Here is a 13,945-nt window from a genome sequence, read left to right as displayed (position 1 = left end):
TCATGGTTCACCGACTCAAACTCAATTCCATGTGCAGTTGGTGGACCGAGCCTCCTTAACTATAAAATGACATTCTCTGTAGGTCAGGGAGTTTCTGTCTAAATTGAGGACTCAGTTCCTTGTTGCTCTCCAGTGCATCTCAAAGAACAAAGCATTTCATTGTGCCACTGAAGTGTGCAGTAGCCATTTCTCCACAACTCCTCTTCTTTCTCAGCTAAGCTGGAGGGATTTGGGTTGCATGTAAGATTGATGGCTTACAAAGAGAACCCCAGTTTCAAGATTATAGGCCATCTTTAAATAGACAAAGCACTGCTTCTCTTCTGTGGAGATGCTTAATGAAAAGGGCAAAGGTTGGGACAGAAATAATTTCACTACCGATTCAGATTTAAAGTTGAATTATGTATCATCTGTCTACACCACAGGGTTAATTTCCCAATTCATATTATATCTGATTGATGCCTTACTTTCTTTCTTTGCTCACTATACAGCCATGGCATAAAATAAATGGGAGCATGCTCATGTATTAGGTTTTGGGTGCCCTTGTATTTTGCTTTGCTTTTAAAAGCGGATTCTGTCCCTTGTTAAGGAAATATAATTTTTTTACTATGGTTTTTAATTATATTACTTTGAACTAAGACCAGGTCTTTAAGTCTATAAAAAGAAAAGATACATTATTCTTTTTTGCTAAGCAGCATGACCTAGTCATAGAATACGGGCCTGAGAGTCAGAAGGGCCTGGGTTCTAATCCCAGCTCTGCCACTTGTCTGCTGGATGACCTTGGGCAAGTCATTTAACCTCTCTTTGCCTCAGTCACCTCATCTCGAAAACGGGGATGAAGACTATGAGCCCCATGTGGGATATGAACTCTTTTCAACCCGATTAGCTTCTGTATACCTCAGCGCTTAACACAGTGCCTGCCACTTAGTAAGCACTTAACAAATACTGTATACAAAAGGGACATATAAAAAGAGGGTTTTTAACAAACCAGAATGCTATTAATCACTTATGGCATTTATTAAGCTTTTACTGTGCATTAAGTACGGGAATCGATTCAGAACAATCACAGTCTCCGTGCCCCACATTGCTCACCTTGTCGGGGGGGGGGGGGGGGGGGGGGGGGAGGAACAGGGAACCTAGGGGTTAAATTGTGATAATTTTTACATTTGTTTTATACCAGGAAGTAGAGCTGGAGGGTCAATCAGTTGATATTATTTACCAAGTGCCTGCTGTGGGCAGAGCACCGTACTGAGCACTAGGGAGAATTTGTAGCCGTGATCCCTGATCTCAGGAATCCTACATTCTAATGATTGTAAGCATTTGCTATGATCTTTCAATCTAGTGATTCTAGAGAAAATGAATTATCTTAAAGACATATTGGCCAATTTGCGTTAGAATAAAAATAAATCTCAAGTGATCGTTAAACAAGTATTTTAGTGTATAAACCTTTTCATTCATTCATTCAATCGTATTTATTGAGTGCTTACTGTGCGCTGAGCACTGTACTAAGCGCTTGGGAAAGTCCGATATAACAATAAACAGTGACAATACAGTTAGGGCCCATCTCAGGTGTACGGTCAAGCCCTACAATGTAGAACTTCTGCTTATTGACCTAAATTTGTTTGTTTAAACAAGGCAACTGAACTGCCAGTGTATCACATTCAGTGATGAGGCATGACAAGAGAGGTTGAATGAATAGCCACTTTTCCACTGGGCATTTTATTTTGTTTTCAAAATCTGATGAAGGGCACCTAAACAGCTTTCTTCTCTCTAATTTACGTTTATGGCTGAAAGGCACAACCGACTGTAATTTTAGGTTAATAGAAATCTTTAAACTCAAAGCTCCCTTTCCATGCCATCACACCCTTTTTGCTTTGTTTGTTGTGAAATTTTATTCATATTGGCACAGATAATCCATGCAAGATTTATTTCCACACACCTCTAAATAGAACTAAATTCTGCTTCAGATAATAATAAATAGAAACTTTGAAATGATTCAAAAGCTAGAACACTTGGGCTAATGATAAATATTTAAAAAAGCTAGATTTCCAACCCAATCACTGCAGCCACAATTCACTCAGCAGTAAATGATAATGTCATTAAATTATAAACAAATGTCTACTGCAAAGAGACAGGTATTGCAAATCCAAATTATCCTGCCTGAAGGTTAGTGCTTTGAAGTTTAGGCATTCGAATCATTATCTATAGAATAAATTTGTCCAAAGCCCCAGAACTAACTTACTGAAAAAGACCAAACTCCAACAAAGCTACTGCCCCTTACCAGTTTTTAATTTATCCAATACACCAAACCTCAAGAAACTGATTTCAATGTCAAATCCCAATGAAGAAACCCTTCCCCGAGTCATTTAGCTTTCTTCACTTTGTAGATATAATAAAAACATATTTATTGAAAAGATTCCCAAATTGGGTTTGGGGGACACATTTGGCTTCAAGGAACTGGCAATTTTTTAGAGCTCAAAGAGAGGGAGAGGGAATGGGAATGAATGAGAATGCAAAAATTTTGAAAGTATTTTGGATTAAATCAAATTTGTTCAGAATTCCTTACCTATTTAACTACACAACATTTCACTTTTTGAGTTCTAAGAATCTACTTGTCTTTATATATTAATTTTTAAAAAATGACTGTATAGCAGTCTTATTAGACCCTTGAAAAAACTGCTTGCCATGACTAGGCAATCTTTATTCAGTCTGAAAATAAACTGCTTTTACAGTCGTGATGTTAGTGCTAAACAAACGAAGAGCCTCATTATGACTAAGCAGCATGTGCATATTTACACGCTTTCCTCCATGTTCTGTGTTGGAAGACAAGTGTGTTGGTTTCATGGCAGTTCATAGGACAAAGTTCAAAATATATGCCCATCCGACAACTTTTGGATGGTGTTTAAGGAAACAACTCCTAGCATTAGATTTTGACTTCCCATCAGGAGAATTAAACACAGCCAAGAAAGATACTTTTCCAAGACAAGCACTACTTTGGGGGGAAAGGAAACAGATATTCCTGATTCCACTTTGCCACGTTTAAATTACTTAAAAAAAATTCAAAAGAGATTGGCGTAGATGTCAAATTGTTTTGCATAAATGAAAAATGTTCATGCTATTGTACTTCATCAGTGAGCATGAAGAACACTTTCCAAAAAAAAAATAGATGCACTTTTAAAATGGAGTGAAATTTCCACACTCAGAAATAAAGCCAAACTCTTGGCCACTGCAGAGCCATTTTAAAGCACTATCTCACATAGAAAACAATCATAGTGTGCTTATAAAGAAATTTGAAAATAATAAGCTACTGCTACTATCAAGAATATGGATTGTTCTTCACCACACAGGCCAAGCTATAATACTTGCTAGATCAAAATTATTTAAAACCGGATATCTGAGCACAAGCTAAACTTCAGTCTGCCTATCCTTTCCAGTAGTCGACAAATCTTCAGAGTAGAACACGTTCCATACAATGCAATCAATCACAGTGATGGTGCTGCCCTCTAATCTGTCTTTTCTGTGTTCTCTGCGTTTTGCAGAAATTAAGACCTCTCTTTTCACTGGATGCAAACACCATTCTGACATACTAGTTGGTAAAGACTCCAGGTTTGCTCCATCTCAGTGATGGCGACTCAAAATCGGATCGCCTCGTCCAATAAAGGGCTCTAAGAAAGATAACGCGTGCTGACCTGCAAACGGGAAGTGAGGCACAGCCAACTCAACTCTGCCCACAAACCCATCAGAACTGGCAAGGCACCAAAACAAAACCCAAGTCTTTCTCAATTTCCTTCCCTCGCCCGACAAAGAGCAAAATCAGTGAAAGCCAATTCCAGTTTTTCACACCAAATAGAAAATAAGAAAAGCCTTATGAGCATAGGGATCTGAACTGAAAGAGGTTAACTGAAGAGCCCAACTTTTCTCAGTCTCGTGTGGGCTAGATAAATGCCATGATCCCTTCACTCATCAATTTTCCATTACCCACACTCTCCTAGAATAGCCCCTCTTCTCCTGCTTTTAGTAGTCAAAGTTTCTCTGAATCCTGGCCACTGCTTTGCCCTGAAATATCAATAGAATGCCTCACATTGGTTCATTCAGAGGTCTTAAGTTTGATGCTGGAGGTAGCACAGCGACATTAATGTAAGAATAATACTTCCTTTTTTGGTGAGGAATGCCTGATCTGTCTTAGTTTACAAACTCTCAGCTCTGGCTCTAAAAATATTTTGCAGCCAGTCCTTTTTGGCAATTTCATTCTTTGGCCAGCTGTGGATATGTAGCACACTCAGAATGAGTTTGAGCTCTTATTAACAGTAGTTCTAAGGCTATTCAGGTGGAGTCAATGGAAAGTACACTTGATAAAAGTTGCTTTTAGTGTTTGGATTTTGAGCTCTTTGAATCTTGTCCCAAACTTCTGAAGTACCATTCTAGTCTTGGATTCATTACTAGCTTGCTTTGACTTCTAGTCTGAACTATGCAAATGCAAGTTCTGCATCCACAAAGGACTAAAATTATACTTCACAAGAGCTCAAGTGCTTTTTAGCCCCCCTCCCGCTCCCCAACAGTAAGAAACATTATCAGCTGTTTATCCTTTTTAGCAGGTTTCAGATCAGCCATCATCCTCCAGCACCAATGGCTTCCAGCCTTTCCTTTAGACATTGATGGCGTGAGCGTGTTTCTTGCACAGTGGTTTATCCTTCTTAGAGTAGAAAGGTTGGCCCTCCAAATTCACGTGGCACACCTGAAGAAAAAAGAACAGCATCCTGCTTGAGACAAGGTTCAGAAGTGCCATAGAAGTGCGGAGACAAATAGAGAACCCGCCAAGAAGTCAATAGGAATTGCACACGTGTGTGTGTTGGTGTTCATGGGACGGTAAGTCTGCAGAGTTGTGATTTTGTGACTTGCAAAAGTGAAAATCAAAAGCCTTGCACCCTACAGTTTGTTCCTGGTTTGCTGGGGTCATTTCTCAGGAGAGCTCCATTACCCTACTTTGGGGTAGGTGTGGAGGGTCTTCCCCCAGGAAGCTGGGTAATGTTTGGCACCCACTATGTGCCAGGCACTCTTCTAAGTGCTGGGATACATACAAGGTAAACAGGTAATCAGTCCATGTCCCACATGGGGCTCACAGTCTTAATCCCTATTTTACAGATGAGGTAAACGAAGCACAGAGACATGAAGTGACTTCCCTACTTAGTAAAGTGCTTGGCACATGGTAAGTTTTTAACAAATACCACTATTATGATGGTGATTGTTATTATCACATTGTTAATAAATAATAAACTCTCAAACTGAAGTTTCTGGGAAACTGTGCCGTGTCTGGCACCCAAGGAGTACCCAAGGAAGAAATGACCTCTGATGGCACATCAAAGTGAAATGTGGCCAAAGGAAAAAGAAACTCAAAGGCAGGTGCTTAGTGAAGACATTTTTATAGCAGAGGGCAAGCTTCATGAACAGTATTCTTGTTTCATGTCACCCAAGTCAAAACCAGCTGGGACCCAGAACTCTGACCTCCTTCTCGGGCTGAGCCTGCAGTTATATATCATGGCTTAGAGGTGGGGCAAAGTTGAAGGCAAGAGCCAAAGCCACTTTCCTTTTGAGTAAGTCCCTGGACTTCTCCAGTTCCCTTCTGGCTTCATTCACCATCCGGGCGATCCCTTTGGTCTGACCAACAGCTCTGCCTGGAGGGTGAATGAAGCCAGGGGAGGAGAAGCCCACAGTTATCATCTGCCTCTCTCTCCAAGGGACAGAGCAGGGGAGCTTTCATTCATTCATTCAGTCATATTTATTGAGACTTTACTGTGTGCAAAGCACTCTACTAAGTGCTTGGGTGAGTAAATACAGACTGAACAGACTCAGCAGAGCTTGAGGCTTAGACAACTTCGTCAAAAGGGGGAATGACATCAGAGAAGCAGTGTGGCCAAATAGACCCTGGTTTCTAATCCGGCCGCTGCCACTTGCTTACTGTGTGACCTTCGGCAAGTCATTTAACTTCTCTGTGCCTAGGTTACCTCATCTGTAAAGTGGGGATTAAGATTCTGAGTTCCATGGACTGTGTCCAACCTGATTAGCTTGTAATTACCCCAGTGCTTAGTTCAGTGACTGGCACATAATAAGTGCTTAATGCCAGAAAAAAAAGGAGGAAAAGGGAGTGTCACAGTTGCTAATTCAACAAGTTAATCTAAAACTGGTGGGTTGGAAAGCTGATCTCTGACTAGAGTAACTAGAAACTCCAGTCTGAAATTTTATTACTTTTTTATTATTATTATCATCATTGCTAATGATGATAATAATAATGGTATTTGTTAAGCACTTACTATATGCTAAGCATTGTACTAAGTAGGGAAGTCAATCCTCTTCTCTGTGCCTCACTTTCCTCATCTGTAAAATGGGGATTAAGACTGTGAGCTCCATGTGGGATGTGGACTCTGTCCAACCTGGTTACCTTGTAGCTACCCTCCAACGCTAAGAACACTACTTGGCACATATTAAGCGCTTAACAAGTAACCATAAAAAAGTAAACACTGGGGTATATAAAAGATAATTAGATTGGACACACGTGTGAGATTAGTCCCTGTCTCACACGGGCTCATGGTCTACCTGAGAGGGAGAACAAGTGCACAATTTTCTATCCGGGTAATGAGCATAGAAAAATCCACTGAAAAATAGTTTTTGAGGTGTTCTCATTGACTTCTGGGGATCACTAAATCTAGGAACCAACTTCCCTACAGTTTCTGCAAGTTGATAAAGGTCAATAGCTTCAGCCTGTGTTTTAGGAGAAGCCAGCTTATTAACTGGATTCGGCTGCTGTAATTTAGGAAGGAATTAGCTTAATGTAATATCTGAGTCAAAGCACTTCTGAGCTACTATGGTGATAGGTAAATATAAATACACTGGGAGAGATAAGATTCAAACGGGTATGCAAGTTTGGTAACACTCCCTAAGAAACAAGGCTTCAATATAGAATTGTTAAAGGCAGAGTTCAACCCAGGTCAGTTATTCTAAGCTGCTTCCAGATAAGAAGTTACTGATTTATATTAAAGTCACAGGAGTGAATTCAGGTGCTATAAAAACTGAAGTGTTCTTTTCTCACTTCTGACTGCCGAACTGGGAGCAAAGGAACACTCATCTACATGAGTAACAAGGGCTTTTATGGTTAAGAGAACAAAAGAAAGAAGCAGAAGTAAAATAGGCCCTAGGAAACTCATCCCCTGAAGAAGCAGCATGGCCTAATGGAAAGAACACAGGCCCATTGGGTCAGAGGACCTGGGGTCTAATGCAGGTTCTGCCACCCACTTTCTGGGCGACCTTGGGCAAGTCACTTAAGTTTCTGTGCCTCATTTTCCTAAATACTTGTTCCCCTGCCTGCTTAGACTGTGAGCCCTATGTGGGACAGGGACTGTGTCCAAATTAATTATCTACCTCATTGCTTAGTAATAATAATAATAAAAATGGCATTTATTAAGCGCTTACTATGTGCAAAGCACTGTTCTAAGTGCTGGGGAGGTTACAGGGTGATCAGGTTGTCCCACGTGGGGCTCACAGTCTTAATCCCCATTTTACAGATGAGGTAACTGAGGCCCAGAGAAGTGAAGTGACTTGCCCAAAGTCATACAGCTGACAATTGGCAGAGCTGGGATTCGAACCCATGACCTCTTACTCCAAAGCCCGGGCTCTTTCCACTGATCCATGCTGCTTCTCTCACTGCTTACTTAGTACATAGTAAGGGCTTAACAAATAACACAATTATTATCTACCCCAGCCCTTAGTATAGTCCTTGGCACATAGTAAGTGTTTAACAAAGCCACAATTATTATTTATTATTGAGTGATTTGAATCCCAGTTCCAAGGTGGATCAAGGATACACTCTCATCCTTTCTCTTCCCCTTCTCTCTGTCCCAATCCACCGGCTCAATAAAGTTTAAAAAGTCTGAAATCCTGTGTTATGTAAATTCTGCCCCAATCTCCTAGGTGGTTTCAACTAAGGGCTCAACTACTGATATATGTCTATACATGTGTAGAAATGTATGAGCTTATTTAGATACACACATGGCTCAACTGGAGAACTGTGCACTGTTCTTCAGGACAAAGTCAATATTAGCGCATTAAGATTCTCCAAGGCAAGTTCAAGACGGCCTTAGATAAATTCATGTAAGAGCGTCTACACTGGTTATTAGGAGGAATGTTAGGAATGCTAGAAGGGAAAGGTTTGTGATAATAAAGGGTTCAAAGAGGGTTAAATCAATTTAGAAATGATGGCCCATTAACCAGTACTTCCAATCAATGAATTACTGATATTTATTGAGCAGGGAATGTGTCCGTTTATGGTTATGTTGTACTCTCCCAAGTACAATGCTCTGCCCACAGTAAATGGTCAATAAATATGATTGATTAGTGAATGCCTACTGGGTGCAGAGAACTGTACTAAGCACTTGGGAGAATACAATACAATAGCTATCCCTGCCCTAAAATATCTTCCAGTTTACTGGAGGAGGCAAACATTAAAATAAATTACAGACAGAGGAAGGAGCAGAGTATAAAGCTATGTATCTAAGTGTTGTGGGGATAGGGTGGGTTGTGAATCAGAGTGCTTATGGGGTACAGATCCAAATGCATAGTAATAATAATAATTATTGTTAGGCGCTTACTATGTGCCAAGCACTGTTCTAAGTTCTGGGGTAGATACAAGCTAATCAGGTTGGACATGGTCCCTGTCCCACATGGGGCTCACACTCTTAATCCCGATTTTACAAATGAGGTAACTGAGGCCCAGAGAAGTGAAGTGACTTGCCCAAGGTCACACAGCAGACAAGTGGCGGAGCTAGGATTAGAACCCAGGTCCCCCTCACTCCCAGGCCCGTGCTCTATCCACTAAGCCATGCTTCTTCTCTTAGGTGACAGAAGGGAGGGTGAATAAAATGGGGAAAAAAGAGAGGTTAGGGACGACTTCCTGGAGGAAGCCTTCCAATCATCCTGTGTTGCCACATTGACAGAGAGAGAACTCTAGGCTGCTTGGACCACTGGCTTCAACCAAGTGGTAGAATTGCTCAAGAGATTACTACTGGTCTTATGTTCAAAGTTCGAGCTAAACATCAACTAAAGGTATTTGCCCCCTTTCCTCAGTCATTCAGTCAGTCAATCATATTTATTGAGCACTTACTGTGTGCAGAGCACTGTTCTAAGTGCTTGGGAGAGTACAGTATAGCATTATTCATTCATTCAACCATATTTATTGAACACTTACTGTGTACAGAGCACTAATAATAATAATAACAATAATAATAATAATGACATTTATTAAGCGCTTACTATGTGCAAAGCACTGTTCTAAGCGCTGGGGTAGATACAAGTAATCAAGTTGTCCCACGTGGGGCTCACAGACTTAATCCCCATTTTCCAGATGAGGGAACCGAGGCCCAGAGAAGTGAAGTGACTTGCCCAAAGTCACACAGCTGACAAGTGGCGGAGCTGGGATTCGAACCCATGACCTCTGACTCCAAACCCCGGGCTCTTTCCACTGAGACACGCTGCTTCTCTGCACTGTACTAAGCTCTTGGGAAGAACAAATCGGCAACATATAGAGATGGTCCCTACCCAACAACGGGCTCACAGTCTAGAAGTGGGAGACAGACAATAAAACAAAACATGTAGACAGGTGACAAAATCGTCAGAACAAATAGAATTAAAGCTATATGCACATCATTAACAAAATAAAAATAGTAAATATGTACAAGTAAAATAAATAGAGGAATAAATCTGTACAAATATATACAAGTGTGGTGGGGAGGGGAAGGAGGTAGGGCAGGGGGGATGGGGAGGAGGGGAGGAAAAAGGGGGCTCAATCTGGGAAGGCCTCCTGGAGGAGGTGAGCTCTCAGTAGGGCTTTGAAGGGAGGAAGAGAGCTAGCTTGGCGGATGTGCGGAGGGAGGGCATTCCAGGCCAGGGGGAGGATGTGGGCCAGGGGTCGAGGGCGGGACAGGCGACAACGAGGTACAGTGAGGAGGTTAGCGGCAGAGGAGTGGAGGGTGCGGGCTGGGCTGGAGAAGGAGAGAAGGGAGATGAGGTAGGTGGGGGCGAGGGGATGGACAGCTTTGAAGCTGAGATGCATTCCTGGCCCACAATGAGTTTACAGTCTAGAGGGTGAGACGGGCATTGATATACATAAATAAATTACAGATATATGCATAAGTGCTGTGAGGGTGTTGGGGGGAGTCGGAGGGGGGAGATGAATAAAGGGAGCACTTTAGGGTGATCCAGAAGGTAGTGGGAGGAGAAGAAAGGAGGGCTTAGTCAGGGAAGGCCTCTTGGAGGAGATGTGCCTTCAATTAGGCTTTTAAGCTGGGGAGAGTAATTGTCAGATATGAGTAGGGAGGGCATTCCAGGCCAGAGGTAGGACGTGGGCCAGAGGTCGGCGAGATAGACGAGGTGGAGGTACAGTGAGAAGGTTAACATTAGAGGAGTGAAGTGTGTGGTAATCAATCAATCAATCATATTTATTATGGGCTTACAGTGTGCAGAGCACTGTACTGAGTGTTTGGGAGAGTACTACATAACAGAGTTGGTAGACATGTTCCTCTGGCCGTAAGGAGCTTACAGTCTAGGGTGTAGTTTTCAGTCTTATTTGTCTCTTATTTACAATGATGTGCATCTAGCTTTAACTCTATTTGTTCTGACTACTTGACACCTGTCCACATGTTTTGCTTTGTTGCCTGCCTTCCCCTTCTAAACTGTGAGCCCGTTGTTGGGTAGGGACCGTCCCTATCTGTTGCGGATTTGTACTTCCCAAGCACTTAGTACAGTGCTCTGCATACAGTAAGTGCTCAATAAATACGATTGAATGAATGAATGGAGTTAGCATGCTTCCAATCTGTAAACCTTTTCAAGTGGCAGTTCATTTAGTCTAAAAACATTGTCAAAATTCACTAAAGGAAAATGCTTAGCTTTCCACGCCATCGAACAGGGGAAAGAAATTGTGGGGTGGTTAATGGGCAACTCATGCTTATCTTCTGGCCTCTGGCCTGCTATATATTGAGAATGGGGTCATTTGGAAAACTAAAGCGATACTCTGTCCTGCTCTCTAAAGGCTTTGTCAATAGAAATCGGCCTTATCTCTACACTTCTGAGATAATCAACAACCTCCAGGCTAATCCTCATGATGAAAATTGGCACTAAAATAGGAAGAGTCACCATTTGTCAAGGAAATAAATGAACTAACCACAGTTTAGGACTGCCTCCTCCTTTGGTTAGGCTCTCCACCATTTTACCTCCACTTTCTGGAGGGCAGCAACGTGATTCTGCCATCGTCCGAATGGGTATCAGAAACCTACCGCACAGATGAAGCAGGTATCGTGCCAGGTGTGTCCGAGGGCCTCAATGAACTTGTCGCCAGCTTCGACTGGGAAATCGCAGCCGTGGCATTTAGTGCTGAATAAGTTAATGTAATCTGCAATGTAACCAACACAGAGTTAAGACAAAGAGATCTGAGATGGACCAGATCAATGTCCCGCTTGATAGAGTCTGAGCCCGTCAATAATCATAATAATTATAATGATGGCATTTATTAAGTGCTTACCATGTGCCAAGCACTGTTCTAAGCGCTGGGGAAGTTACAAGGTGATCAGGTGGTCCCACAAGGGGCTCACAGATCATCCCCATTTTACAGATGAGGTAACTGAGGCACAGAGAAGTTAAGTGACTTGCCCAAAGTCACACAGCTGACAAGTGACGGAGCCAGGATTTGAACCCATGACCTCTGACTCCATAGCCCATGCTCTTTCCACTGAGCCACACTGCTTCTGTAATTAACCAGTGGTATCTGTTGAGCTGTTACTGAGTGCAGAACACTGTACTAAGCCCTTGGGAGAGTATAGTGAAACACTTCAGAGACATGTTCCCTGTCTACAAGGAGCCTATAGTCTAGAGGGAGGAATTTAGAGTCTGCAGTTTAGAGTCTAGACATTAAAATAAATTATAGATGGATTCATTCATTCAATTGTATTTATTGAATGCTTACTGTGTGCAGAGCACTGTACTAAGCGCTTGGGAAGTATGAGTAGGCAACATATAGAGATGGTCCCTACTCAACAACGGGCTCACAGACAAGAGAAGGCTCACAGTCAAGGCTCACAGTCAAGAGAAGCAGCGTGGCTCAGTGGAAAGAGCATGGGCTTTGGAGTATTAGGTCATGGGTTCAAATCCCAGCTCTGCCACTTGTCAGCTGTGTGACTTTGGGCAAGTCACTTAACTTCTCTGTGCCTCAGTTACTTCATCTGTAAAACGGGGACTAAGAATGTGAGCCCCACATGGGACAACCTGATCACCTTGTACCCTCCCCAGTGCTTAGAACTGTGCATAGCACACAGTAATCACTTAACACCTACCAAAATTATTATTATTATTATTATTATTATTATCAACCAGTAGTATCTGTTGAGCTGTTACTGAGTGCAGAGCACTGTACTAAGCCATTGGGAGAGTATAGTGAAACAGTTCAGAGACATGTTCCCTGTCTAATAATAATGATACTATTTGTTAAGTACTTAATAATAATAATAATAATGGCATTTGTTAAGCGCTTACTATGTGCAAAGCACTGTTCTAAGTGCTGGGGGGGAATACAGGTGATCAGGCTCACAGTCTTAATCCCCATTTTACAGATGAGGTAACTGAGGCACAGAGAAGTTAAGTGGCTTGCCCAAAGTCCCTCAGCTGACAAGCGGTGGAGCTGGGATTAGAACCCGTGACCTCTGACTCCTGAGCCCGTGCTCTTTCCACTGAGCCACAAGGAGCTTATAGTCTAGAGGGAGGAATTTAAAGTCCGCAGTTTAGAGTCTAGACATTAAAATAAATTATAGATGGATTCATTCATTCAATTGTATTTATTGAGTGCTTACTGTGTGCAGAGCACTGTACTTAGCGGTTGGGAAGTACGAGTCGGCAACATATAGAGACGGCCCCTACCCAACAACGGGCTCACAGTCTAGAAGGGGGAAATAGAAGACAAAACATGGAGAAAGGTGTCAAAACCGTCAGAATAAATAGAATTAGAGCTATAAGCACATCATTAATAAAATAGAGTAGTAAATATGTACAAGTAAAATAAATAGGGTAATAAATCTGTACTAATATATGCAAGTGCTGTGGGGAGGGGAAGGAGGTAAGGTGGTGGGGGTGACGGGGAGGAGGAGAGGAAAAAGGGAGCTCAGTCTGGGAACATAAGTGCTGTGGGGGGTTAAGATCAAAGTGCTTAAGGGTTTCAGTCCCAATTCTATTTACTTATATTGATGCCTGTTTACTTGTTTTGATGTCTGTCTCCCCGCTTCTGGACTGTAAGCCTGGAGTGGGCAGGGATTGTCTCTATTGCTAAATTTTACTTTCCATGTGCTTAGTAAAGTGCTCTGCACAACAGTAAGCGCTCAATAAATATGACTGAATGCATGAATAAATGAAAGTGCATAAACTACAAAAAAAGGAGGGCATATAGAGGAAGTGAGGGCTCTAGGAAGAGATGTGATTTGAGAAGGGCTTTGAAGATGGGGGAGTTGTGGTCTTTGGATATGAATGAGGAGGGAGTTATCCACTTGCCCAAGTTGCTTTTGTTAATGAATTTTTCTAGAGTTTTATTAATATGAATAATAATAATGATAACAATAATAATAATAATGGTATTTACTATGTGTTTATTGTGTGTGAAGAATTGATACAAGTGCTGGGATAGGTACAATGTAGTCAAGTTGGACACAGTTCCTGTCCCTCATGGGGCTCACAGTCTTAAACCCCATTTTACAGATGAGGTAACTGAGGCACAGAGAAGTTAAGTGACTTCCCTAAGGTCACGCAGCAGACAGACAGTGGAGCAGAAATTAGAACCCAGGTCCTTTTGACTCTCAGGCCGGTGCTCTGTCCACTCGGCCATGTTGCTATTGAATCGCTTTCAGAACAATTATAATTTTCCCTA

General features: G+C 41.9%; 1 protein-coding gene across 1 annotated transcript in view; it reads right to left on the bottom strand.

Annotated features, from left to right (window-relative positions):
- Positions 1-2,553: 2,553 nt before the first annotated feature.
- Positions 2,554-13,945, bottom strand: part of LDB3 (LIM domain binding 3) — a 148,635-nt gene continuing 137,243 nt past the window's right edge. The window contains exons 16-17 of the mRNA XM_038743480.1: positions 11,316-11,431; positions 2,554-4,732 (exon numbers count right to left, since the gene is read on the bottom strand). Of these exons, the coding sequence (XP_038599408.1) occupies positions 4,643-4,732; positions 11,316-11,431 (206 nt within the window). The 3' untranslated portion in view covers positions 2,554-4,642. The remainder of the gene's footprint in view (positions 4,733-11,315; positions 11,432-13,945) is intronic.

The sequence above is a fragment of the Tachyglossus aculeatus genome, chromosome 3 (assembly GCF_015852505.1).
Source record: "Tachyglossus aculeatus isolate mTacAcu1 chromosome 3, mTacAcu1.pri, whole genome shotgun sequence".
Lineage (NCBI taxonomy): Eukaryota > Metazoa > Chordata > Mammalia > Monotremata > Tachyglossidae > Tachyglossus > Tachyglossus aculeatus.
Note: the sequence above shows the minus strand (reverse complement) of the source record. Positions and strands in the feature narration are given on the sequence as shown.